At 37.2% G+C, this 26,163-nt stretch overlaps 1 protein-coding gene across 2 annotated transcripts in view; it reads right to left on the bottom strand.

Moving 5' to 3' along the window:
* Positions 1 to 5,770: 5,770 nt before the first annotated feature.
* The window catches only part of SLC30A7 (solute carrier family 30 member 7), a 70,109-nt gene continuing 49,716 nt past the window's right edge, over positions 5,771 to 26,163 (bottom strand). For both annotated transcript variants that reach the window (XM_004582004.4, XM_058659674.1), the window contains exons 9-11: positions 21,224 to 21,314; positions 15,470 to 15,619; positions 5,771 to 6,357 (exon numbers count right to left, since the gene is read on the bottom strand). In XM_004582004.4, the coding sequence (XP_004582061.2) occupies positions 6,310 to 6,357; positions 15,470 to 15,619; positions 21,224 to 21,314 (289 nt within the window). In that variant the 3' untranslated portion in view covers positions 5,771 to 6,309. The remainder of the gene's footprint in view (positions 6,358 to 15,469; positions 15,620 to 21,223; positions 21,315 to 26,163) is intronic.

Here is a 26,163-nt window from a genome sequence, read left to right as displayed (position 1 = left end):
GAATGTGTTCAAGTAGAAAAATGTGAAATATACATAATAGATTTGTTGTATTGCACTTAGGCAAATCATAATTGCTTGCTTTAACATATGTAAACCAAATTACAATACAGTCTTCGAAATCTGACATTCCAATTTAGCCTTGCACTCATTTTTAGAAAAGTTTTGATACCTTAATCTTCACCAAAGGGATTATACCCAAATACAATATTGGCCATATGTTTAAAAACCACTAAAGGCAGGGAGGTAACATGTTTTAGGAGTGTTTAGGATATACCAGAAAGGGGATTTGGCAACTTATCATTCACAGTATTTCCAATATAAAAACGTACATTTTATTCATTTATCAACACACAAAAAATTGGCGGGGAAATATCATTTGGGAAAAAAATGTTTGTGGCTAATAGCGGAAACAATGAAATTATGTGGCAGACGACGGACAGGATACAACTAGTTCAAGATGGACTCTTCAGTGAGTGATGCACAATCTAGGAGGGATCACATGCAAATATTAAAACCTAAAACATGTATTTTTTAATGGTAAAAGATTTATAGTGAAAGCAACAATGAAAATAAAAATACAAAGAAGCTGCTACAATTTATTATATAGAAGGGAAAAGAAAAAATGGCAGACATTGCAGGAATATTTAAATCACGTAGTGAACTAATGTTTGACTATTTTTATAGAAGCACCTTCAAGAAGTTACCTCAAAGAGTTTCTAGAAACACATAAGGGACAAATGAAATTGAAGACATATATAGGTCCTTAAAGTAATGGAAATATGGCAATTTTAGGTAAGAAGCAAGTAGATGACACAGTTCCCAGTTTGGCTCTTAAGACAGGTATAAAAATTCAAGTGACCCAGGTTCCGCTGCCCCAGTTCTGCCAATTCCTGTCCAGCATATGAACAAAGGCTTAGCATCTTTAAATTGTCACTGTTTGTATAGTAAAAATTAGAAGCAGCTCATGGGGCTACTTGAAAAAGAAAACCAGGAAAAATAAAAATAAACTCACTTGCTTTTGCAGAATTGCCAAATAAATGCTGAGAGGCCCTCCATAATAAAGTTATACATTTGACCGCCCCTAGCCCTTCACTTTTGTATCTACCACTGTCTACAGTATTTACTCAGGAGCTAATCAACATTTGCTGAGTATGTAAGTGTACTTTCATGCTAACTTGGGGAAAGATGGGGTGCACAAGGCAAAAGTCCTTCAGAAATTTTCTACGTCATGACCAAAATTACAAATAATAAAATTTCAAAGCTGTGGCAGGAGTTCAAAGTTAAATAACAGTTTTAAACAAAACTTTTACTGTCTATAAAACTGAGTTCCTTCTTTACAAAAAGGTATGTATGACATGTGATTATCAAACCTTATAGCTAATAACCCATAACCTGAGGTAGGGTCTCCTATGTATAAGGTCAACTTCTCTGCTCATATTGGTGTGGAGGGAACTATCTTCTGTGTCAGCTCCTTAAGCAGCTGCCTCTTTTGACTGTCAAATAAAAGCTTCTAATGGGGCCCGGCGCCATGGCCTAGCGGCTAAAGTCCTCGCCTTGAGAGCCCCGGGATCCTATATGGGCGCCGGTTCTAATCCCGGCAGCTCCACTTCCCATCCAGCTCCCTGCTTGTGGCCTGGGAAAGCAGTTGAGGATGGCCCAATGCATTGGGACTCAGCACTTGCGTGGGAGACCTGGAAGAGGTTCCAGATACCCGGCTTCGGATCGGCGTGCATCTGTCCGTTGCGGCTCACTTGGGGAGTGACTCATCGGATGGAAGATCTTCCTCTCTGTCTCTCCTCCTCTGTGTTTATCTGGCTGTAATAAAATGAATAAATCTTTAAAAAAAAATAAAATAAAAGCTTCTAATGTTTTTGTTTTTTTAGTGATCTTAATAAAAGCACTTGACAGAGTTCTGAAGGTGTATTTTACTCAGTGGTTTTAGATCAATGCCAAGGCCAGGAAATAAGTGTAAGAAAATATTGAAAGAGGAAATCCTAAACAAGGGATATTAAGTGTTCTCCCATAGCAATTTTGTTAAAATCAGTGCCCACTGGTCTTTGGCTATCTATTTAGATTTGTTTTAATCCATGTAAATTTTCTAGAAACAGCTTCATCATCTGTAAAATGAGGATTAGAATTCCTTCCTCACAAGGATATTAAAAAAATCTGAACTAAAGGTATATTTGGCAATGTTTTGTCAATCATAATTAAGTCATATAAAATTATTTCTGTGAAGAAAAGTGACACATACATACAGTAACATGTAAAGGGCCCTAAGAAGTCACTGGAACATAAATATAGAAAAAGGTTATTCCTGACTCTTGCTTTCTGTATAATTTACAGATGGGAAGTAGTTAAATATAAACCAAAGACACCCTCATCAAAACAGACTCATATCTATTTGACTTTTGAGAATTATATTTCTCTGTTCCTTTTCTGCAGATACTTTTGAATACATAATTTTTCACTGAATCTCTTTCTTGATTCTGTGATTAAGATCTCAATCACTACAGTTTCCAGGGAATCATGTCTTGAAATAATCTTGTAATCAAGCTCTTAAAAATGTTCCTCAAAGGATGAAATAGTTTTTGTAAAATCAAGTTCTTGTGAATTGAAAAATAGTATTTTTCAAAGATAGTGAGTTTTCATAAAACAAAACAGAAGTTTAACTTCTGTTTTCATGATGACTTGGAAGTAGTCAGTTGGTCTATATAATCCTGATAAGACTTCAGAATTTTATCCCACTGAATTAAAAGGTTCATTCTATACAATATTTAATGTGCAATTCTGCATGACTCAAAAATTTTAAAATGTAAAAAGTTGTTGTGAATAAAAAGCAAAGTAGAAAGACTGAAATGGTATGACCTGTGAATTAACATAGTTTTAAAAATATGCAAGACTAACATCGAATAAATGAAATCTACAAACTAAGCAACATTTAATTTGGGCTTAGCCTTGGGCACTTTAAAGAGAAGTCCACTCCCAAATTAGAGGTGTCCATTTACAAATGCCATGATTTTTAAAGTTAGGACAAGTTTCACACAAGTGAAAAACAGATAGAAAAACCAATCATAACATGTTCCATAAAGAATATGATGGAAATAATATTTTAAATTTCATAATTACATATAAAAAGACTAAAACTCCATTTATAAAGTGCCTTAATGTATCAAAAATGGAGGTCAGATATCCCTTTTTACAAATGATATTTGATCACATAATATATATAGAAAGGCAGATTCTATACTGAAAAGATACCACAATCTACAATCAAGAACTTGGAGTCCAAAGGTCTGACTTTGCAACTAATTATCTGTGGTCTTAAATCAATGGGCGCCTCTCTGGGCTTCAATTTCCTCATAAGAAAAATCAGAGGTAGAGCTAGATTGCTTCTAAAGATGGTCCTTGCTTAGGGGTAAAATTCTAGGTTACGATATTCTCATTCTTTAATTCCAACATTATATAACAGGTGACACCATATGAAGAATATGTGTAAAAACTGCTTATTTCATAGTAGGTAAAAACATCATAGAACTTTGATCAATTACATTTTCAATGAATGATCTGGCTGCTTTATAAAAGTGCACAAGTCACAGTACTTTGGTTACTGATAATTATATGTAGACTTTAAAGACTATGGAAACCTTCCAGGTCCAGGGGATCCCATGATGTGAGTGACATGTGGTAAGCCTTCTTTATCCTTCCAAAACACAAGAATGATATGAAAGCATGGTGGACCATGACCTATAGGTATACTAGATACTGTCCTTGACAAAAAATGCAGAGGGTGTTAGCAAAATGAGACAGTTATGCAAATGCTAAACCCTTTATCTTGAACAATTTAATATGGATTTTTTTTAGAAATTAGTATAAGTATATTCCTCTTTGGTACAGTTTAGCTGGCAAAGTAAAATTTCTCAGAGCAAGATTAAACCCAACATAAGGGTTATCTAAGTTTAAGAGCAATCAGGTACTTCTCAGTGAACTTATCTACTTTAATAATACATCTGTGCCAATAACACTGATAAAATGAAGAATTTCCAGGAATAAACCTTCCCCCCCAATAAAATTTTTAGGGCTGTGCACGTGGGTATGCTAACATTTAATTAAAGCATGAATGTTAATGTCAACCTATGAAATCATTATAAGCTGTTAACTTCTTGCAACCAGTGCAAAGTGGTTTCATGTGTCTAACATTCCTTATCAAAGAAAAAAATGCCTTTATGCATTGAGAGTATAACCAAAGTGTGCATATTCATTTTGACAAAAACTTGGATTGGAGGGCTCAGTTAAAAGCAGAATTAGATTTTCAAAATACACTGGTAAAACTGACAGAGCAAAACCACTGCCTTTTCCAGATCTATCATTTCCTATAATATGCCAAACCAACAGAATATTCTAGTTTATAGGATGTGGTAGGTGAGGTTGCAAACCTCCAGAGAAAACACTACCATTCTCGAGACATTTCTTCTAGTGCTTTCTTTTCTAGAAGATGTGAAAACAATTGTTTCAGTCACATATACCTGACTGCAGGAATTCTTTGTTCTAGAAGTGCCATTAAGCAAACATGTTGTAGAAACTTACTTTATCTGTCAGTTTGACTATTGACAAAAAAAAAAGGTCCTTGGAAATCTGAAGGTTTAGAGAAGCATGAAGAAAATGGTCTAATTTTACTAACAGTTCATAAGTTGTGGGCAAGAATAAAAGAAGGAATAACATTAAGACTGATAAGATCAACTGTGATTTCTGCCACGGCATTGAAAAGTGCTTATTATTGGCTCAGACTACTAACAATCATTTCTGCCCTGCAGTGTTTTTTCTCCAATACTCTCAATTTTTTAAAGTTAAAAGTGAATATATATTGTCATAAAAAGAAGTACATGGGAAAAATGTTTATCCAGATCAATACATCTTTATGAAAACGCAGAATACTTAAGTAGTGTATTCAAGCATTTATCATCTCAAATTGTAATTTTATTTTTCAAATACATAAGAATCTATGAAATATTCTTATTTATTTATTATTCACCCCTACGATACCTGCTTAGGCAGAGTTCTGCATCACCACATTTGCTCCGTACCTTTAATAGTTCAAACACAATCAAATGCTGCTATAGGATTCTGGAAAGCAGTTGTATTTGTGCAAAGCTTAAACAGGAAAACAATGATGTAACTTGGCATGTGAGGAATGAAAAGCAAACAAAACACCATCACAGCTACTCTTTCCTTTAGTCTACACTGCCTTTTCCTTCCATGAATAAAATCCGTAAAAATGGCAAGAAGAGATATAGGACAGTTTGCCAAAAGCACAGATTTAAAGAAATTTGGAATTTAGCAGCTGCTTTGTGTCAAAACAACTTTCTGTTTAACAGATGTATTTGCAAAGTTTTGCATACATAGTCCACAAAGTAATTTAATGTGATAATAGAGTTTGTTTAAAAAGCAAAATAGAACCTTTTATTTTTTGTTGAGATAAGACAAAAATGGAAACTTTTTTTATATATCTAAATCTATGTTGGAAGTACACAAAAAGATAATCTGTATACATTGCTAATAAGAGTCTTGTTTTGTACAGATTACACAATATCCATTAAAAAAAATACATGGGACCTTTGATGTTACAATTCTATGCTGGCAAACATTTTCTGATACAAAGGCACTTTGAAAACCCAATATGGTTTGGTTCATAAGTTTGCGAGGAACAAACGATTTAACAAACATATGATTATACCAATGAATGTCAACAACTGTGACACTGCATATAAAACAATTTCTTTCTTTCTTTTTTTTTTTTTTGTTTTTTTAAACTAACACTGGTTTTGTGGAAATGAAAGTAGTGGTTTCCAGCAGCTTCTGTAAAGACGTTCCAGATGATTGGAAGCCCATCCTGAATTTCTTACTGACTTGGGTGAGGGAATAGGAAGGAGGACATTCAACAAGAAACAAAAACAAAACAACAAGTGAAAAAAAGAAAGGAAGGAATTAAAAAACAGAAAAATGAAAACCCAAAGAACTAAAAACACACAAACCAACACTCTGAAACACAACCAGAAATGTCAGAAATCAAAATGGTTTACAACGGAGGGGCACAAAAGACAAGACTAAAAGTCCAGGAAATATCCTCTTAGTTCTTATCCCTTAGCTGTGAACTCCCGGCAGAACACGAACACCTGACACTACCTGGTCTGCTTGATGCCAGGGAGCTGTAGTGATGTTTCCTCTATTTTTAAGAAGCTGGGTACAATGTTTTGGATTGTACAGTACCAGAATAATTTGGTCCAAAAGAAAAGTACACCATAATTTCAGTCATTACATGGCCGCAAAGTCAATCTGTACATAAAGCTGCCTCACTCCAGCCTGAAAAATTAAAAAGGAAAAAAATTAGAAAATCAAACAAGCCAATAATCATCTATACATATTACAAAAGAGTCAAGGAATACACCCTCATTAATTATTAATTTTTATTTTCATTTTATTTGAAAGAAATATTAAATCACTGGCTTACTACCCTAATGCCCTTAAAAGCTGGGGTCAGACTGGGTTTCCCACATGGGCAGCCAGAACTCAAGTACTTGTGTCATCAGCTGTTGCTTCGCAGGGTGCACATTACCAGGGAGCTGGATTGAAGTGGAGAAGAGCAAAGCCTAACACTAGGCACTTTTGATAACAAGGCTGCGGGTACATCCCAAGCAGAGTTTTTTTTAGAGATTTATTTATTTATTGGAAAGGCAGAAATACAGACAGAAGGAAAGGCAGAAAGGAAGATCTTCCACTGCTGGTTCACTTCACAAGTAGCCACAATGGCTGCAGCTAAGCTGATCTGGAGCCAAGAGCCAGGAGCTTCCTCTGAGTCTCCCAAGTGGGTGCAGGGTCCCAAGGCTTTTGGTTAGCCTCTACTGCTTTCCTAGGCCACAGGCAGGGAGCTGGATGGGAAGTGGAGCTGCTGGGCCATGAAACTTTACCCATATGGGATCCTGACGCATGCAAAGTAAGGACTTCAGCCACTAGGCTACTGTGCCGAGGTCCCGAGCAGCGTTACACACTGTGTCAAATGCTGTCACACAACTTGTTCTTTAAAAAGATTTATTTAGTTGAAAGCCCAAAAAGAGGGAGGGGATAAGGGAAGAGGAGGAAAAAGAGAAGGAGAACAGCAAGAAGAAGAAAAAGAAGAGAGAGAGAGGAGAAAGTCAGAGAGAATAAATATGAATCTATATACTGGGTAACCTACCCCCCATGACCCACCCCCGCCATTAGCCACAGCAGCCATATCTGGCTGAAACTAGAAGTCACTAACTTCATTCTGGTCTCCCAAATCTGTGGCAAGGGCCCATGTATTATTGGGTTATCTTCTGCTGTTTTCTCAGACACATTAGCAGGAAGCTGCATTGGAAAAAGAGTAGCCAGAACTTGAAGTGGCACTGTGATATAGATGCTGGTGTTAACCTGCTGTACCACAATGCTAGCACTCCAACTCACTTTTTTCTTCTTTTTTTTAAAGATTTATTTACTTTCATTGCGAAGTCAGATATACAGAGAGGAGGAGAAACAGAGAGAAAGATCTTCTGTGCACTGATTCACTCCCCAAGTGGCCGCAATAGCCGGAACTGAGCCGATCCAAAGACAGAAGCCAGGAGCTTCTGGGTCTCTCACATGAGTGCAGGATCCCAAGGTTTGGGCTGTCTTCGACTGCTTTCCCAGGCCACAAACAGGAAGCCGGTTGGGAAGCAGGTCTGCTGGGACATAAACCGGTGCCCATACGGGAACCTGGTTTGTGCAAGGCTAGGACTTCTGTCGCTCTGTGCCAGCCCCACAGCTCAGTTTTTAAAAAAGAACTGTTTTTCTTCTTGATTCTGGGATATAATTCTTTTTTTTAAAAAAAAATCATAAGTCAACAAAAAACTACAAACATGTTCATAAGTTGAAAAAGAGTCTTCATTTACCACTACCACCACAGCACACAAAAGGTAGTCACTGCCTTTTCTCAGTGACATTAGAAGAGTGTGGTTTCCCACATACCATTACTACTAGAGGAAGTCTAATTAACATGTACAAATTAACACGTACAAATCAATTCAGTCACCATCCTTCCATGATAAATAATTGCAAACACTCCAATAAGAGTAACTATGTATTGGCCACTTAATTATCTTACACTCTAACTCCTCTCTGCAATTGTGGATATGAACTTGTTCCATAGGAATACTGTTCTAAAATTGTGCCCTATCTCTTCTATGTCGTCATTTTCTCCCTCTCCAATGGATCCTTTCAATTACCATGCAAACACACTGCAGTATTGTCTATCTGTAAAAACAAACAAAAAACTTCCCTTGGTCCACATTACCTTCTAGTTATAGTCCCAATATCTGCTTTTTCACCGAAAAAATCCTCAAAAGTGATTGTCTGCATTTACCATTTCAATGCGTATTCTCTTCTTCTTTTGAATTTACTTCCACTCAACTTAGTTTCTCACCACATCCCCCAACTGTCAAGGTTACCTTCAAGTTGCTTACACATCTCTGTGTTCCCTTTACTACTTAGCATCTTATCAATAATAAGGTTGATTATTCCCTTCTACTAAATGTTTCCCCACGTGTCGGCTCTCATGGTTGCCCTTTTATCTCACTGGTCAATCCGACTCTCCTGGTCAGTTCTTCCTCCTGTCTTTGAACACTAAACACTGAAACACCCAAAGGCCCATCCTGTCTTCCTACACTTCTTACTTACACGCTCTCATGTGGGATGCATATTTCAAATTTCTATTTATAGTCTGGAATCTATCACATACTTCACATTTCTCTTCGGATATCTGATATCCACCAGAACACAATCTAACTGAACTCCATCCCCCTCCTCTAAAATGTTCCTCCTGTAGTCTTCCACTTATTCTCTCCTTAAAATTGCTCTTTTTATAAACCTTTTCTCATCTCATACCAAATATCTAATCCATGAGTAAAATCTATTTGTCTTATTTCTAAAATCATGCAAAAGCCAGAATATGGCCATTTTGCATATCCACTGGCAGCCTGTCCTAGCCACTGTCATTTCTTGCCTAGATTTTCCAACAGCCTGCTTTGGTTTTCCTGCTTTTGCTTTTGCCTTGCACTGGTCTGTTCCGAAGACAGCAAATGGACTGATAGGACTCCCTTAGGACTTCACGTTCAGTCTGCTAATAGTAGTTCATATAGATCCAGCATGGTCTGGCCCCTCAATGACCTTCCCTCGGTTCACTCTGCCATACTGGCCCTTCTGCCTGGGACATGTTCCTAAAGATAGACAGATGCCATATTCCTGCTCTGTATTCAGATGTTAGTGAGGCCTACCCTAAGCACATGGTTAAATGCGTTCAGTGCATCTAATTCCAGACAATTTTGTTCTATAGGACTATGATAGTGAACAAAACAGAAAAATCAAAGTTTCTTACCAATTTCTGTCCTGCACCATTTGTTTTTAACTGCCAACTCTCAGAACCACAAGGACAGCCAGCACACAATAAATGCTCAATGAGCATTTGTTGAATGAGCTGCAATTCTACCAATTTCCTTCTTTCAATAAAACATGATTAAACAATGATTAAAATTCACAACAAGGTCTTTCTTGGCAATACTTTAGAAAAAAAAGGTAAACTGTACTATTTAACAGGAAGGAGAAAACCAGATTGCAGATGAAAAGTCTGTAGCACTACTTTCTTACAGTTATTTGTGTGCTCCAAGAAGCACTGCTTCTTATCATGGCTTTATTCAGACATTCAGGTAGTAGGACTCGCACTTAGGAATGCTGACAGTCAGAAATACTAACAAAGACAAAAACAAAACAAGAGACCCTTGGAACTTGTATGAGAGGAAAAAATGTGTAGTCAGCTTTTCTGCCTCACTAAAAAACAAAAAACAAAGAGCTATCCTAGGTTAGGTTAAAGCTATCTGTTATCTAATTTACAGATAATACATGTAATAGTACCTTCTCCTTAGGTGAGCAGCAGGTGGCTGGAAAAGGGCAATAGCTTTATATAATCTTTAAGAGCAAATTAAAACCAAATGTGTTTTTCTCATTTTAAAATAGTCTTGATAAATATCAACCCTACCTATCTCACAGAACTGTTATTCATTCATGCAATAGTAACAAATGTTTAGGAAATCTTTAGAACATACATTACTATAAAGGATCACACATGAATACATGAGAAAAGATTTTATATGTTATAAACACCATCACAAATTGTTACGATTGTAAATACCTAGTTTGATTTACTCAACCCAGATCACTCTTTTTTTTTTTTTAAAGATTTATTTTATTTTTATTACAAAGTCAGATATACTGAGAGGACAAGAGACAGAGAGGAAGTGGAGCCGCCGGGATTAGAACCAGCGGCCATATGGGATCAAGGCGAGGACCTTAGCCACTAGGCCACGCTGCCAAGCCCCCAGATCACTCTTGAAATAAATGTGCGGAGGCACGCTGTTACAGAATTCTTACATATCTAACCTTAAGAGAAAACAGCTATTGCCCCATAGTCGTAAACTTTCTCTTTTAACAAAAATATTAATGAAAGTAAAATGGCAAAAAAAAAAAAAAAATCAGGCTCCTTTCATTGTTGGCCATTTTCCCTATCCTTATCTTTAACAATGTGAGGATGGTAATATGAATTGAAGTAGCCCAAGGCAATGAAAAAGAAAGAGGAAAAACAAAGAGGTTAGATAAATTATCTTTGCATAATCATGAGTTAATTACTCAAGCTGATATCCTTTCCCTAAGGGACTGTTTTCTCCATAAAAGCTCAGTCTAACAAGAGGGGAATTTCTTTTTTTTTTTACTCTATCCATCTGTCCCAATGGGACAGCTTCAAGTTTTCCAGCTTTCCATTTTCATATTTCAATTTCCTTCAAAGTAGGGAGAAACATGGGATCTCCAACGAGTTCTAAGATGTCCCTTACTCACAGAATGCAAAGCTTTTCTACAGTTTACCCATTCCCTAGTGACGCGGCCTATACTGCCTCACAGCACAGCAATGCTCCACCAAAGGCAGAGGTACTGAGAGGCTGCACTTAAACACTGAGAGTTACAATGTACTTATTGTGTCCTGAGAACTGGTAAGCCACACACAGTCAACACTTTTTAAAATGAGAAAGATGGCTAGATACTTAGAGTATATATATATATGCTACTAAGAAAATAAATGTAAATCTGATGACAAATGCTTAATACTCTCCTCCACATATATTCCATGTTGTGGAAAAGAGAACAACTCAGAAGAAAGAAATTTAAGTTAGAATATGCAATAGAAAGTAATAGAACAATCAGAAATTTTCTGTAAGTTCATGATTTAACACACAAGCACAATATTATTTATCCCTTCAAGGTAAAGTCTTTATAAATGGCCTTACTTTCCATGTGCTAAATCATATTCAGGGAGTGAGGGTGACTACATGTCAAGTCAAGATTAACTTAGGTCTTGGTTTCTTTAATCGTTTTGTGAGGATCAACTGTTTTCTTAAGTATATTTCAGCCTGGCACATGGTGGACTCTATAAATGCTAGCAGCTGCTGCTACTATTTCCATCAATATTACTGTACCACTGCACACTTACAGCACACAATTAAAACAGTAGACCTAGGGGTGCATTTGGCTTTTATATCCTATGGTTATTTACTCCAACCTCCCCAGGAGGATGAGTTCTGCCAGACTTCAACTACAAGTGGTGAGCAAAGACAATGGAAAGATAGATAAGGAAAAATTAGAATAGGCAAGCCAAATAAAAGATCTAAAAAAATTAAAGCATCTGACCAAACAAACAAACATATACACACATACACACACACCCCAAAAACAGAAATGTAAAAAACCCAGGGGAAAATAGCAACCCACATTAGGGGTAGATGCTCTGACTCTGTCTGCTCCCACGAATAGGTCTGGATAACAGGTCTTCTCTCAGCCAGGAAGAGATTATGAGCCCAGCAGAGATTATAAGAGGGGGAAGGTTTCTAAACTTTGGAACACCCCGATCTGGGTGTGTGGTGTGCGAAGTATTTTGGGTTCCTTCCTGAGCATTAATGTTAACTTCTATTTTGAGACCAGAGAATAGGGCACAGAGTTGAAGCAGGAAGCTGGAGACTTAGCACTTGAGAGGGCACACCACAGTTGTATTAAGGAATAAATAATATCCTTAACTGTCTTTTGTGCTGTGTGGAACTGAGGAGGATAATCAGCTGAAAGCATACCATTGATTTTTCATCAACTAAAGTCTACAATTCCCTTCAAACACATTCCAGAATTTTTCTTTGATGTGTTCTTTCAAACAATATCACATTTAACAAAGGAGTATGAAAAATTACTTGAGGTTGGCATGATGGCTCAACGGGCTAATCTTCCTTATTCAAGTGCCAGCAGGTCATATGGATGCTGACTCATGTCCCAGCTACTCCACTTCCAGTCCTGATCCCTGCTGCTGACCTGGACAAGCTGTTATGACAATCTGGGAGTGAATCAACTCATGAGACATCTTTCTTTCTGTCTCTCCTTCTCTCTGTATATCTGCCTGTCCAATAACATTTTTATTTTAAACATTAACTGATAACTTGAGAAAATGAGTTGAGAAATGACAACACCTAATATATAGTTGTAAAAAGTCACAAATTAGCCTCATATGTAAAACATAGTTATGATACTCAAAGGTTTGATGATGGTGTTCTTATAAATTTAAATTACTCTCATGTAAGTTTTAACTAACAGTTTTTAAACAAAAAATATGAGCTAAGTTCTAACTTTAGATCATCTGCAAGAAAAATACCTTACAGAATGATAAACTGAGAGGTAAAACTTATTGTTGAATGACTCTTTTGGTTTTTTGGAACTACGTCAACCAGGAATTTAAATTTTTCTATAAGAAATAGATCTACAGAAACAGTATGATTTTAAGTAAAAAGCAGAATAATCTGAGTTTTGTTATTTTGATAAGTAAAAGTTATATTTAAAGCAAAAAAAAGGATTTATACTAAATTTCAACAAATGAAAATGCATATCCATGTCTGTCTATATCCAACTACTCACAGATAAGGAGTCTATGCATTAAAAATTGTAATTTTGCCAATGTCAGGACTAAAACACCTGAAAAATCATTAAGTGCAGCATTGAAGGTTATCAGTAGGCTGACTGCCCCTTCCCCCATATAATATATAAACCTATTGAATTATCTTCATCACAAGCCCAAAGAGTCCCTGGTTGTTGCAAATAAATAAATAAAGCTGACTTGATGTTAGCTGATAAAAAGGCTTAAAATATTTTTCAGGGTTAAAATATTCAAACCTCAAATGCAGTATATAAAACCAAAGAAGCAGCTGAACTTTCAATTTCAGTCATTTTTATAAGCCAAGATTTTTAAAGTCACCCAAAGACCCTCCTCCACCTTACTTCAGTTACAACCTGAGCAGTGTTTAAGCACAGATACACTTGCTCCAACATTTCCAAACCTAGAAATGCCATTCCCTTCCAGAGGGAACACAGTGGCAATACAGTGGAATACAGTGGAATACAGTGGAATACAGTGGCAGGGTCATGGGAACGTAGGAGACACACTAGAGGTCAACAGAAGCTCTCCCTGTAAGGCTACAAGCACATGACGAGGAAGAAAATCCAGGGTAAAAGAAAAATGATCTGGAAACTACAAGGGTGGGGGTGGAGGGAGAAAGATTAAGGCTAGCATTGTTTCCTTTTTCTCCTGAAACATGAAAGAGGCACATAAAGGACTAAAGCATGCTTTGAAGACCTTGTATGCTTCATTATGAAAGCCAAAGTGTTAAGCATCTGCTAAGAAAGACACCTGGTTGTGATCCTACTTACATGCAAAACTGTTTTATATTTTATCTCCAAAGGAATCCAACCATATTTTTTCTTTCTTAGAGAAGAGAGACCAACATTCATTTCTAAGGCCCTGAATGCAACTAAGTAACATCCTATGCTCTTCTGCCCATGAATGAAGTGATCTCTTTCTCGCCCTGGAAAAGGGGGAAGCAGGGCAGAGGCGGTGGGGGGAGAGCAGGGGAGAGGAAGGGACAGAGGGCAGTGCAAGTATGTACAATGTGGGACATGGATTTTTTAAAATTTTCAACTTGTTATTTTTAAAATGCTTAAAACCAATAGTACAATACCTATGTACTTTTAACCTACATTTAATAATCATTAACATCTTGCCGCGTGTTTCATTCCTCCACATATTTGTCATTTTTTTGTGAAAATATTTGAACATTAGACAATTTAGCATGAAATCCCTCAGTACATTAATTCCAAAGAGTAAGAACATTTTTCTATAGTCACAATGCTATTAGCACATCTAAGAAATTAACATACAATTAGTTCTAAATTTTCTTAATTACATTCATTCCCCTTTGGCTGTTTTCCCCTCTCGGTCCAAGAACCAAATGAGGATCACAGCGTACATTTAACTGTGAAGGCTCCTTGCATCTGTAACTATCCTTTGCCTACTGTTTCCTTTTGACGTTGATTTTTTTTTAAAGAATCTAAGCTGTTTTGCAGAAGTTGTTAGGGTTGTTTGCTCATGATAGTTTCAAGCTAAAACACATTTGGCAAGAGTACCACAGAACACATCCTATACTTCCCTTGATATTATATAATGTTAGTTTTCAATCAAATGTTTTCAAAGGATAGAAACAGATTCTTCAATTAGAGTTCTGTCTTAAATAATTTTGACAGAAGTGTCAATATCCAGGGTTTTTTTTTTCCAAATATTTTCAGCAAACCAGACTGCTAAGATAACTTGTGTGCTTTCCTTAAGTGTTATTCACATGATCTTCCTGTCAATTACTACCATTGTAATCTCCTTGAATCTTATGGTATAACTGCTATGCAAGCAGTAACTGCTATACATACATATACATATGTATGAGCACACACACACACAAACACACGAATTCACAATTCAGTTCTAACTATACTTGGGCTGAGTATCTTTAATCTGAAAATCAGAAATTTACAATAATCCATAATTTTTTCTTCAGATTAGGGATGCTCAACTTGTAAGGTCTATGCAAATGTCACACACACACACACACACACACACACACCCCTGACATCTGAAACTATTCTGGTCTAAACATTTCACTTAAAAGATATTCAATCTGTATCAAGAAAAACTCAGTAAGGTAATATTCTCATTTCAAATTCTATTTTAGAATTCTTGGCTTCAAATGGCATTTAACATGCCTTACAGTGAAGGGGGATTTACTCTTTCTTGAATGAAATCAAATCAGTACAACAATGAGCAAACTGGAATGATCTTTCTTAATAATATGAATTAAAATCTCCCAAATTTTATTTTGTGGTTAAAAAAAGTTAATTTCATGCTTATTTCAGAGCTCAGTAACATACATACTTAGTATGCTAAACAGCAATTATTTTTAAAGCCAGTAGATGCACAATGAATTTTAAGACATTTAAAAAGAAGTTAGCAGTAAAGTAATACCTGAGTGAAAATATTATGTGTTTGGCTTAAAATCCACCTGGCATCAGCATCAGGAGCTACTACTAATTTCAGGGTCCCAACATAGACATCAGAACATAAAGTCCAGAAGTGCTGCTCTTGTAAACTGTAAACTCCTTGTAACTGCTGCACCTGAAATACAAAGGACAGATATAACATCATGCTTGAAGTGTCCCTCCCACTGAAATTACTATATAGCATATCAGTAAACCTGGATTCCACCAAATACGTTTTTTTAAGATTTATTTTTATTGGAAAATCAGATATATAGAGAGGAGAAAAGAGAGGAAGATCTTCCATCTGCTGATTCACTCCTCAAGCAGCTACAACGGCCGGAGCTGGGCCTACTTCATTCCCCAAGTGACCTCAACAGCAAGAGCTGAGCCTATCAAAAGTCAGGAGCCAGGAGCCTCATCCGGTCTCCCATGTGGGCACTGGGTCTCAAGACTTTGGGCTGTCCTCAACTGCTTTCCCAGGCCCTGGCACGGAGCTGGATGGAAAGCGGGGCCGCTGGGATTTGAATCTCCCCCCCTTATGGAATTCCAGTGCGTGTAAGGTGAGGACTTTAGCAGCTAGGCTACCATGCAGGGCCTCTAATTACTTTCAGGATAACTCCATGGGCCTGAATTTTTGTGCTTCTTCCCCCTCTTAAAGTCCCTTTTCACCAGCACACCTCCTTGGTAGTCTTTCAAAGCCAGGCATTCTGCTGTCTCAGAATTCTTACTATTTTCATCTGCCTTCGTTGTTGCTATTTCTCCCAGATTTTTACATGATCTACTTTGTTTGGGTGTGTACTGAAGTCTTCATAGTAAAAGTCCTTTTCTTGTTACTCTACCAGAAACTTCAATTTTTTTATTTCTTCATTTCCTGGTTAGTTTACACTTTTTGGCTTAAAACCATACATAGTTATATAGTAATATACAGTTTATTGTCTGTTTTCTCTAGAAAAAAAAAAAACTTAATTTCAATAAAGTTGGAGACTGCTTTGTAACTTCAGGAACTAGAACTGTGCCTGGTCCAAGTGGTGCTCAGGAAATAGTGTATATTACATGTATAAAAACATAATTTAGAAAATTCATCTAAAATAGATACATATGGGCCTGGCAGCGTGGCCTAGTGGCTAAAATCCTCGCCTTGAATGCACCCGGGATCCCATATGGGCGCCAGTTCTAATCCCGGCAGCTCCCCTTCCCATCCAGCTCCCTGCTTGTGGCCTGGGAAAGCAGTCAAACACGGCCCAAGACTTTGGGACCCTGAACCTGCACGGGAGACCAGGAAGAGGTTCCTGGCTCCCGGCTTCGAATCAGCAAAGCACTGGCCGTTGTGGTCACTTGGGGAGTGAATCATTGGACAGAAGATTTTCCTCTCTGTCTATCCTCCTCTCTGTATATCTGACTTTGTAATAAACATAAATAAATCTTTTTTAAAAATTAAAAAAATACATATAAAATAATCTAAAAGTATAGAAACTTCAGTTTAATAAATTAGCCCTTTCTCCTGCACAATTATGGTAATTAGTCTAAACTTCATATCACGACCACATTTTTTAACTTGGCAATACTTCTCTTTCTATAACTCAAAAATACCACTGAAGATCACTCTATACCTTTATTTTTTGTTGTTGCTACCCTTTTAATCTCTGCATGATTACATAGTTTCATGAATCATGGAGAAAACAGAAACACACAGAAACCCCTTACCTGTACCAGTCAACTGTCACCGATGGCCTCAGGAGACATAGTATTCCTCTCTACAATTAATCCCTCCATTTTGCTTTGGGTTGTATTCTTGTTCACCTTCTCAAGAATTTCATTCCTGAATAATCTTTCACTACTGTAACATTACCTTGTTTTTCTACAATGGATAGTTCCCATCGGTAATCACATGTTATTGAACTTTGTTGTACAATGCAAAAATCACTGGACACATGTGCCTATTCACATGCATCAGCTTGGGGCAGGTACTGCGGTGCAGTGGATTAAATGCCATTTACCATGCCCACTGCCCCACAAGAGCGCTAGATAGAGCTCTAGCTCCCCTACTTCCAGTTCAGCTTCCTCCTAATGAATATGGCAGCACATGGTGACCCAAACATTTGGGCTTCTGCCTCCCACATGAGAGAACCTACAGGAGTTCCTTGTTCGTGGCATCAACCTGGTTTAGTCCAGGTTGTGTGTGGGCACTTGGGGAGTTTTCCAGTAGAGAGATTACTCTCTCTTTTTCTCTTTCTCTCTCTGTTACTCTGCCTTTGAAGTGAATAAATAAATCTTTAAAAAGAGAAAAGGAGAGAGAGAGGTGAAAATTAAAGCAAGTTTAACAAATCCAGGGTTTCTCTATTCAACAATGCAGAGTTTAGAATATTTCCATGCGTTATCTCGGAAGGTTCCATGGGACAAAACTGTTCTAAAATATCCCATTTCAAAAGCAAAAACTCTAATGAACTCAAATCCAAATCCAAGCTTTCAATTTGTTTCTCTGCTTCCTTTAATAATAACAGTATTGAAAACAGTTATTTGTAGCAATTGTCTCTCCTTCTCCTTTTATCCACTCAAATCATGCTTTCCTTTCTACATGTCTCTGAAACAGTAGTGATGTTCATGATGCCAGTTAACAATCATTCTTACCTTAACTGATCTCTCCAGAATTAGTTGGCACAGTTGATTACTTGTTCCAACTTCAACGCTGTGGTACTCAACACTTCTGGTTTCTAGCTCCTTTACTAATCACTTCGCTTCCTGGCTTTTCCACCTGTATGCTAAGTCTAAAGATGAAGGCAGAGCTGATAGAATAAAACTACAACCTCTGCCAAGATAAATATGTAGAATCTTCATGCTTTAGATGTTATTAATATATCCTTGACATGCTAAATCTGCACATTCAAGTATTTAACAAACATATTCGCTATAGGTATAATAGGCACTTTAGTTTTAACATATTAAAATAACTCAATGTGTATGTATGCAGAGGGTAGAATTTCCATCTTCAGAACCCTACCAGCCCAGCCTGAAACTCAGAAGCGCCAGTACCATCTGTCAAGTTGAGTCAATACTTTTCCTTTGTGTTAATATAATTCACCTGCACAAACATCCCAAATATATATTTATCTCCACTTTCAATGCAATAATAGTCTATGCCATTAAAAAAAAAGAAAAGAAAAAAAGCAGATTCACAGGAAAGAGAGAGAGATCTTCCACCTGCTCTTTCACTCCCCAAATGGTCACAATGTCTGGAATGAGCCAATCTAAAGCCGGGATCTTCCTCCAGGCCTCCCATGTGGGTGCAAGGGCTAAAGGACCTGAATATACTCTACTGTTCTTCCAGGTCATAAGCAGAGAGCTGAATGGGAAATGGAGCAGCCAGGACCAGAACGAGAACCCATACGGGATGCTGGTACTGCAGGAAGAGAATTAGCCTATTAAGCTACCACACTGGCCCTAAACCACTGCATTTTTTTTTTAAGATAACAATAACTTCATAACTAGTTTTTCTGTGTTTATTTTTCCTAGAGCTGTTTTTTTATATAACAGCCAGGACAATCATATAAAATATGAGATTCATGATAATTCTAATGTCTAAAAATTTTCCAATGTTTGCCAGTGACTAAGAGTCAAATCTGAGGCTCTCAGGATGAAAATCTCTACAGGATCTGGTTAATGCCATTCTTTGCAACATTTCAAGTAGCTCTTCCATTTATTTATTATTTATTATGCTCTAGCCATAATGGCTTTTTTTCCTGTTCTTCAAATCCATTAAAATAATTCCAACCATAACACTGTTGTATTAAAATTTCTATCACCAGGATTTTCATATGGCTAAATGTTATCATCCAGGTTTTGGTTTCCTTGAAAATAACTTCTTCAGTGAATCTAATGTAAATTAGATTACAACATGGCTGTTTTTTCACATTATTTTATTTCTATAATAGCAATTATCACTGATGTGTTCTTTATTGATTTAAGGTTTAGTGTCTTTTTTGTTGTTGTTCTTATTTGAAAGGAAGATTCACAAATAGGAGGAGAGACACAGAGAGAGAGGGACCAAGAGAGATACCTTGGTCCTGCTGGTTCACTCTCCAAATGGCTATAATGTTTGTGGCTGAGCCCATCTGAAGCCAGGAACTAGGGCTGCATTTGGTCTCCCACTTGGGTATAGGGTCCCAAAGACTCGGACCATCCTCTACTGCTCTCTCAGGTCATCAACTGAGAGCTGGATTGGAAGTGGAGCAGCCGGGAAATGAACCGGCACCTATATGGGGTGCTGGCTTCACAGGTATGACTGTTGGCCACTAGGCTAACCCGTAGTGTCTGTGTTTTCCACCAGATGATACGCTAAGCGAGAACTTGCTTACCACCATGTCCTCTGAATCTTAGAAAAGTATATGGTACAAAATGAGAAATAAAAAAGTATACTTGGGGAATGACATTTAGCTAGAATTTAAGAACTGACTGGTTGGGATTTTCCTGTCACTGGAATGTCTAGGTGTGACATCCATGTTTAGCTCTTGATTCTGGCTTCCCACTAACGCAGACACAGAGGCAACACCCATGGCTCCAGTTGTGAGGCTCCTGTTGTTTCTGTAGGAGAGAAGCAGACCCAGTTCCTGGCACCCGTCTCTCCTTGGTCTAGGTTTGGCCATTGTGAGCATTTAAAGAGCGAACCTATAAATGGGGGCTCTCTTTCTCTTGGCTTCTCAAATAAATAAAATATTTAAAAAGTGTATGCTGATGGCATGGATTGGCTCATGCCTTGCTGGGTGGGACACAAAGATTGGTCACTCCTCACCATGGTGTTGAGGATTTCCCTGCACACCCCCCCCCCAAAAAAAAAAATGTTCTGCACCTTAAATGTCGACAAATATCTTGTTAGAGTTACAGGCCAGTCTGGATTATCCCAAAATCTGCCAAGATCAACAAAATTATACTTCAACACAACAAATGGCTAAATACTAAAATGAAATAGACATGAGACAGCTGAATGGTACCCTGTGGCCTTTTCGGGGTATATAGCAGCCAGTCCGGTCCTGTATATAAACTAAAATTGAGATGTCAATGAGCTAATCATAGGTTGTGGTTAGGACTTGTTTTTTTTGTTATTTTGTTCTTTGTTTTTTTTTTTTTTTTTTTTCTTTAACATACTGGTTACTCAAAACTATGTCAATTCCATAATATTGCAAATTGCTGTTGATGTTATATTGGGACTCTTAATTGACTGTGATGATATTATACCAGCTCTGACTTCGGACCAGAAATGGTCTCCCCAAGAAACTGTTCAACCCATCTGGACAATAAGTAGCTGGACTCCATGCTTAATATATGTTTGCAAGGAAAGAATCTTGATTGAATTTGAACTGTAATGCTGCATCAAGGTGGAGGAATCCACCAGGGGGGAGGGGAGGGGGGGAGGGGGAGGGGGATTCCCAAAGCCTATGAAACTGTCATATAATGCTAAATATTAATTAAAAGTTAAAAAAAAAAAAAAAAGTGTATGCTGAATAAATGTCATCTGGTGTTCATATTGTACTTTAAAAGAATTGTTCAATTTTTCAATGAGGAAAAATTCTATACTATTTTCTTAATAAAGCTCAATTTTTTTCAGGTGATTTTATTCTGGTTTGGATAAATGGCAATCTTCATCAATAGGTTAGGCATATAGTGCACCCATATTTATGAAAACTGAAAACCTTTAACTGTTTGGAAACAACATAAAACTCAAAGGTTTGGAAGCTTTAAAACTCACCCTCTGATAGCACTGAGGTAATGCATTTTCCAACAAGGGAGGAGTTCTCTGCATTAATATCCCAACAGATTCTTTTAAGAGAGGAATGACACTAAAGTAAGAAAACAAATTTGTTTATTAAAGTGACAATTCCATCTTTCATGACAGCAAAATTATATCTGCTTACTATAGAATATAAGATTTATAAGAATAACAGCAAGAAAAAAACCAAGCCACAGTCATTGTTCCAAACTCTTCATATAATCACCAAACTACTAAAAACTGTGGAAAAAACTATCAATACACAGAAAATTAAGCTTGTACAATTGAATGTTGGATCATCTAAAATCTAAATGTAGCAAATATTCAACTGTTATTTACACTAAGACTCCATGTGGTAACAATCTTCCAAGAGAGATAATCCATCAGACCAACTAGAAATTAAATATTATTGGATACCTTCATAGCAAAGTTAAGAGAAATGAAAACATTAATATTGGTTTGTCAGTTCACTGTTGTTCAAATTTGGTAATTCAACAGTTTGCATGTTACTATTTGTAAACTCAGTGCCTTTAAGGATGGCGCCCCAAACCTCTGAGACATAGCTAGTCTTCAGCCAGCAGATGCTTCAGGTTATTTAGATGATTAAATCTATACAAACCAATTAATAATATAAAATGAGAGTGACTAATGTAATAATTTTCTAACCCAACTGGTCATCAAATACACCTTAGAGTCTTCTTTCATTTTAGTTTCTCACATACTAAGTAGGAATCATTGAAAGGATGGTCTAGAAATCTACCTTTTTTTAAAAAAGATGTATTTACTTGTATTTGAAAGGTGATTTACACAGAGAGAAAAGAGACAAAGTAAGATCTTCCATCCACTGGCTCAGGAGCCAAATGGCTGAAACAGCCCAAGCTGACTTGGTCTGAAGCCAGGAGCCTTGAGCTTCTCCCAGGTTTCTCATATCGGTGCAGGGCCCAAGGACTTGAGTCAGCCTTTGCTGATTTCCCAGCCACATCAGCAGAAAGGTGCAACAGAAATGGACAGCCAGGACTTGAATCAGCACCCATAAGGGATGCTGGCACTGTGGGCAGAGACTTAACCTAAATTTTAACTCCCAATTTATGTATTTAGTAAGCTCTCCACCTTCAATATCATTGGTGGAAATATAAATAGTATGGCCATGTGGAAAAACAGAACAGAGGTTCCTCATAAAACAAAATATGGAACTACCACAAGACTCAGCAATCCCATTACTGTATTTATATTCAAAGGTAATTGAAATCAGTTGTCAAATAGAAATTTGAACTTGTATGTTTATTTCAACACTGCAATGACCAAGAAATGGAAACAATTTATGTGTCTTAACTGAAGACTAGATAAAGGAAGTGTGGTACAGAAGCATAATTCTATTCAGCTACTATAAATAACAAAATATCTTCATATGTAACAGCATAGATAGAACCAGAGGCTATGTAAAATAAACCAACACAGGAAAGAAAGTATTGTATGATCTCACGCATATGTGGAAACTTTTTTAAGCTGGCCTCACAGTGGGTCAGATCACAACAGTGATGGCTGCAGAGTAGCTGGGAAGGAGGGCTATGAAAAATAGGAGTAAATGCTGCTGTAATGTGACTATAAGTAATCACAAGCGCTGGGTGTTTTTCTTTAAAACAAAAAGCTAGGAGGAGTTTTGAATGTTTTGTCATCAAGAAAAGATCGATACTGGTATAACGTATGTTACACAATGTATATACGTACACCAAAATATCACGTTACCCCATAAAGATGAACTACTTTTATATGTTAGGTGATTACTTAATCATTAGGAAAAAAAGCTTAGAAATCTCTCCAGGTGCTGCCGACACGCCAGGGAGCTGACTGTTCTCTCGGTTTACTGAGGTCAGATGTAGACAGTGCCCATGTTTATGCTTAGAGAATCTCAAAGTTCCCAAAGCAAAACTTTGCCAGATAATGACACAGGTGGTAGAAATAAAAGGAACATATACCAAACCTGGAAGTTCTCCCAGGAAGAGAATTTAAAGTTGAAGCATACACTAAGATCAGTTCTGTTTTTGACAGACGGAGAACAAGATTCAAATGAAGACCACAAAGAGACAAGCTTGTTTGGTTCACTGCTGCATTCCTGATGAGGCCTCAGAAAGGAATAAGGAATGAGGGTCAAGGTGGGGAAGTTAAAGGAAAAACGGGTGGAAAATAATCATGAAGACCCTGACACTGAAGAATAATATTAATTTATTTCAAATGAAGAGAGTATTTTTGTACAATTGTACTTTATTAAAGAAATGAAAAATCTCTGGGTTTACAAAAAAAATACAGTACAATTCCTTTCCTCTTTAGAAATCACTCATTTGACACTCAGTTCAAGAACCATATGCAGACAAAGCTCTCAGCATTGTAGTATACTTTAAATAGTAATATTTTTAAAACATCAGAAGTAGGTAATACACACCACATCTTGGTGATGGTTGAGTGGCTCATACTACAGATTACAGTCTTGTATTAAGCAACTGAATGAAATGTCTAACAGTCCCTCTGTCAAATGAACCGAGACCTCAATTACTTTGAACTTTAGGAAATCAGCAGGTCCCATAGTGTAATGGTTAGCACTCTGGACTTTGAACTTTAGGAAATGGTCTAATTTTTTTTAAACAGTCTTCAGTACTGCTGGGTCTGGAATTTATCCCACTGCCTTGAACAGAAGAGTTCCACATGGCATAATGCAAAAGCAAAGGAACTTTATTGCTAGTGTGCTAGGGTCCAAGTCTCATCCAGCACAGTGGAGTCTTGACAAGGACCCCAACCATACATTTCACATAGTTCATATGAGTTTTTGGCTGCAATTCTAGGAATGGACCATTGATTCTACGAACAGGCATTGGCTAGATTGTAATTGGTCAGTTTCTATCACCCATGACCACTCTGGTGGTTAGTCTCTCTTATCTGTGCCCATCCCAGTGGTCAGCCTCTATCACCGCGACCACCTGATAACTAGAGACCTTTCAAGTATCCTCTGATTGGTTGGTTCAGTCTAGGGTGTGTGGTGGCCCACTAGGGGAAGTGAGTGCTTCAATTCTAGGGACTGAAACTTGGACCTACCCAGTCTGAGGCCTTCCCAAGGCCTGTCATGGCTTTACTTTGGTCCCCCTTGTAGGAAGCAAAGCTTTCATTACAGAAGCCAAACTTAGTTTTATTTTCTTCATTGCTAGACATTCATTATTGAACTATTTCTTAATACTACTCCCTGAGTTTCTTATTACTATCATTCTAATACTATTTACCTACTGCTTAACACACTATTTTCTTGATTTATCTATCACTCAGTACACTTTCGAACTACTTAGCTCTTACTTTAGTTCCACAGTCTCACAGTACATGTTATGCTCACACTTTTCACTATTACTAAAAAAGTCAAACTAAAACAGAAAAAAGGGCTTTCTAGTGAAATGAATATTAGACGTAAACATCTATTTTAAAATAATAACAGATTAGTGTTGTGGCATGGTGGATTGAGAAAGCACCTGTGACACAGCAAAGATGGGCCCAAGCACTTGGGATCCTGACACTCACATTGAGACTCGCATGAAGAACCTGGTTGCTCATTTCATCTGTCTCGCAAATGTGACCATTTGAAGAGTTAACGAGTAAGGACATTCTGGACTTCTCTCTTTCCCCCCTCTCTCTCTATTTCAGATTTATCTGAGATAAATAAATCTGATATTTTTTGATTTATATTGGAAAGTCACATTTACAGAGAGAAGCAGATACAGAAAGATCTTATATCCACTGGTTTACTCCCCAAGTAACCACAATGGCCAGAACTGAGCCAATCTGAAGCCAGGAGTTAGGGGCTTGCTTCTTCCTGGTCTCCCATGTGGGTACAGGTCTTACGGCTTTGAAGCATCCTCACTGCTTTCCCAGGCCGGAAGCAGGGAAGTGGAGCAGCCAGGATATGACCCAATGCCCATATGGGATCCCGTTGCATGCAAGGTGAGGACTTTAGCCACTATGCTACCACACCAGGCCCAAATAAATAAATTTCTTTTAAAAAATAACTAAAGACCTAAAAATAGATAAAATGAATTAAAATAGCAATTTCTTTTTAAAATGAGCTTGTCCTTACTTGGCTATAGTATGAAATTTAGAACTGTCTTCTTAGATGAGAATTTTACTGAAAGGTTTGCATTTAACAGCAGCAAGCATGTGACAAAAGCACACTTGATATGCCACACCAATTTTCTCCAATAGCAGTTTTAACATAGTGTTGCAGCTACAAAGCTCTAATGAGGTCATGAAACTGGTAGAGGGAAAAGGTAATTGCTAAATCACATGGTGCTACGCAGTTGAGAATCAAGTTCAATTTCTATGATTATTTCAAAGATCATAAAGGTGCAAGAGAAACCTGCAGAAACCCTAGGTTTTGCCTTTTAAAATTGTGTTTAGCTCAGGAGTTTGTGCTCATATTTTTCTGACTTACTGTAGCATTGAGGAATCATAAAACAGATCTTAGCACGGATCTATCCAGCCATAATGACAGGATATGTGGAAAAAGACCAGCACAGCAGATTCCTGACTGAGCTAAGACTTAGAGCTCCAGCCAAACCCCAAAAGGAAGCATTTGGAAACAATTAGAGGTTCACTTCTGGTTGACTAACCCAATTCTAGTTTTCACAATGAAATACTATCTTCCTATCATATGTAAAAAGGGATGAGTCATTAGGTTTAAGTTCTTCAAAAGCTCAAAACAAATAAAATTTATAATAAAAAATCATAACAAACTAAGTGATCAAAAGTTAGTTTTAAAAGCCAGTTACTTTGCAAAGGAAAATTTAATAAAATCCTACTTAATAAGCCTTTTAGTGAATTAACCTTACCATTTCTACAGGAAATAAATTTCTAAGACTAATTATAAATAAATCAAACAAAAGGAT

Source organism: Ochotona princeps, chromosome 2 (genome assembly GCF_030435755.1).
Source record: "Ochotona princeps isolate mOchPri1 chromosome 2, mOchPri1.hap1, whole genome shotgun sequence".
NCBI classification, from domain to species: domain Eukaryota; kingdom Metazoa; phylum Chordata; class Mammalia; order Lagomorpha; family Ochotonidae; genus Ochotona; species Ochotona princeps.
The sequence above is the reverse complement of the archived record's forward strand: the minus strand, read 5'-3'. Positions and strand labels throughout refer to the sequence as shown.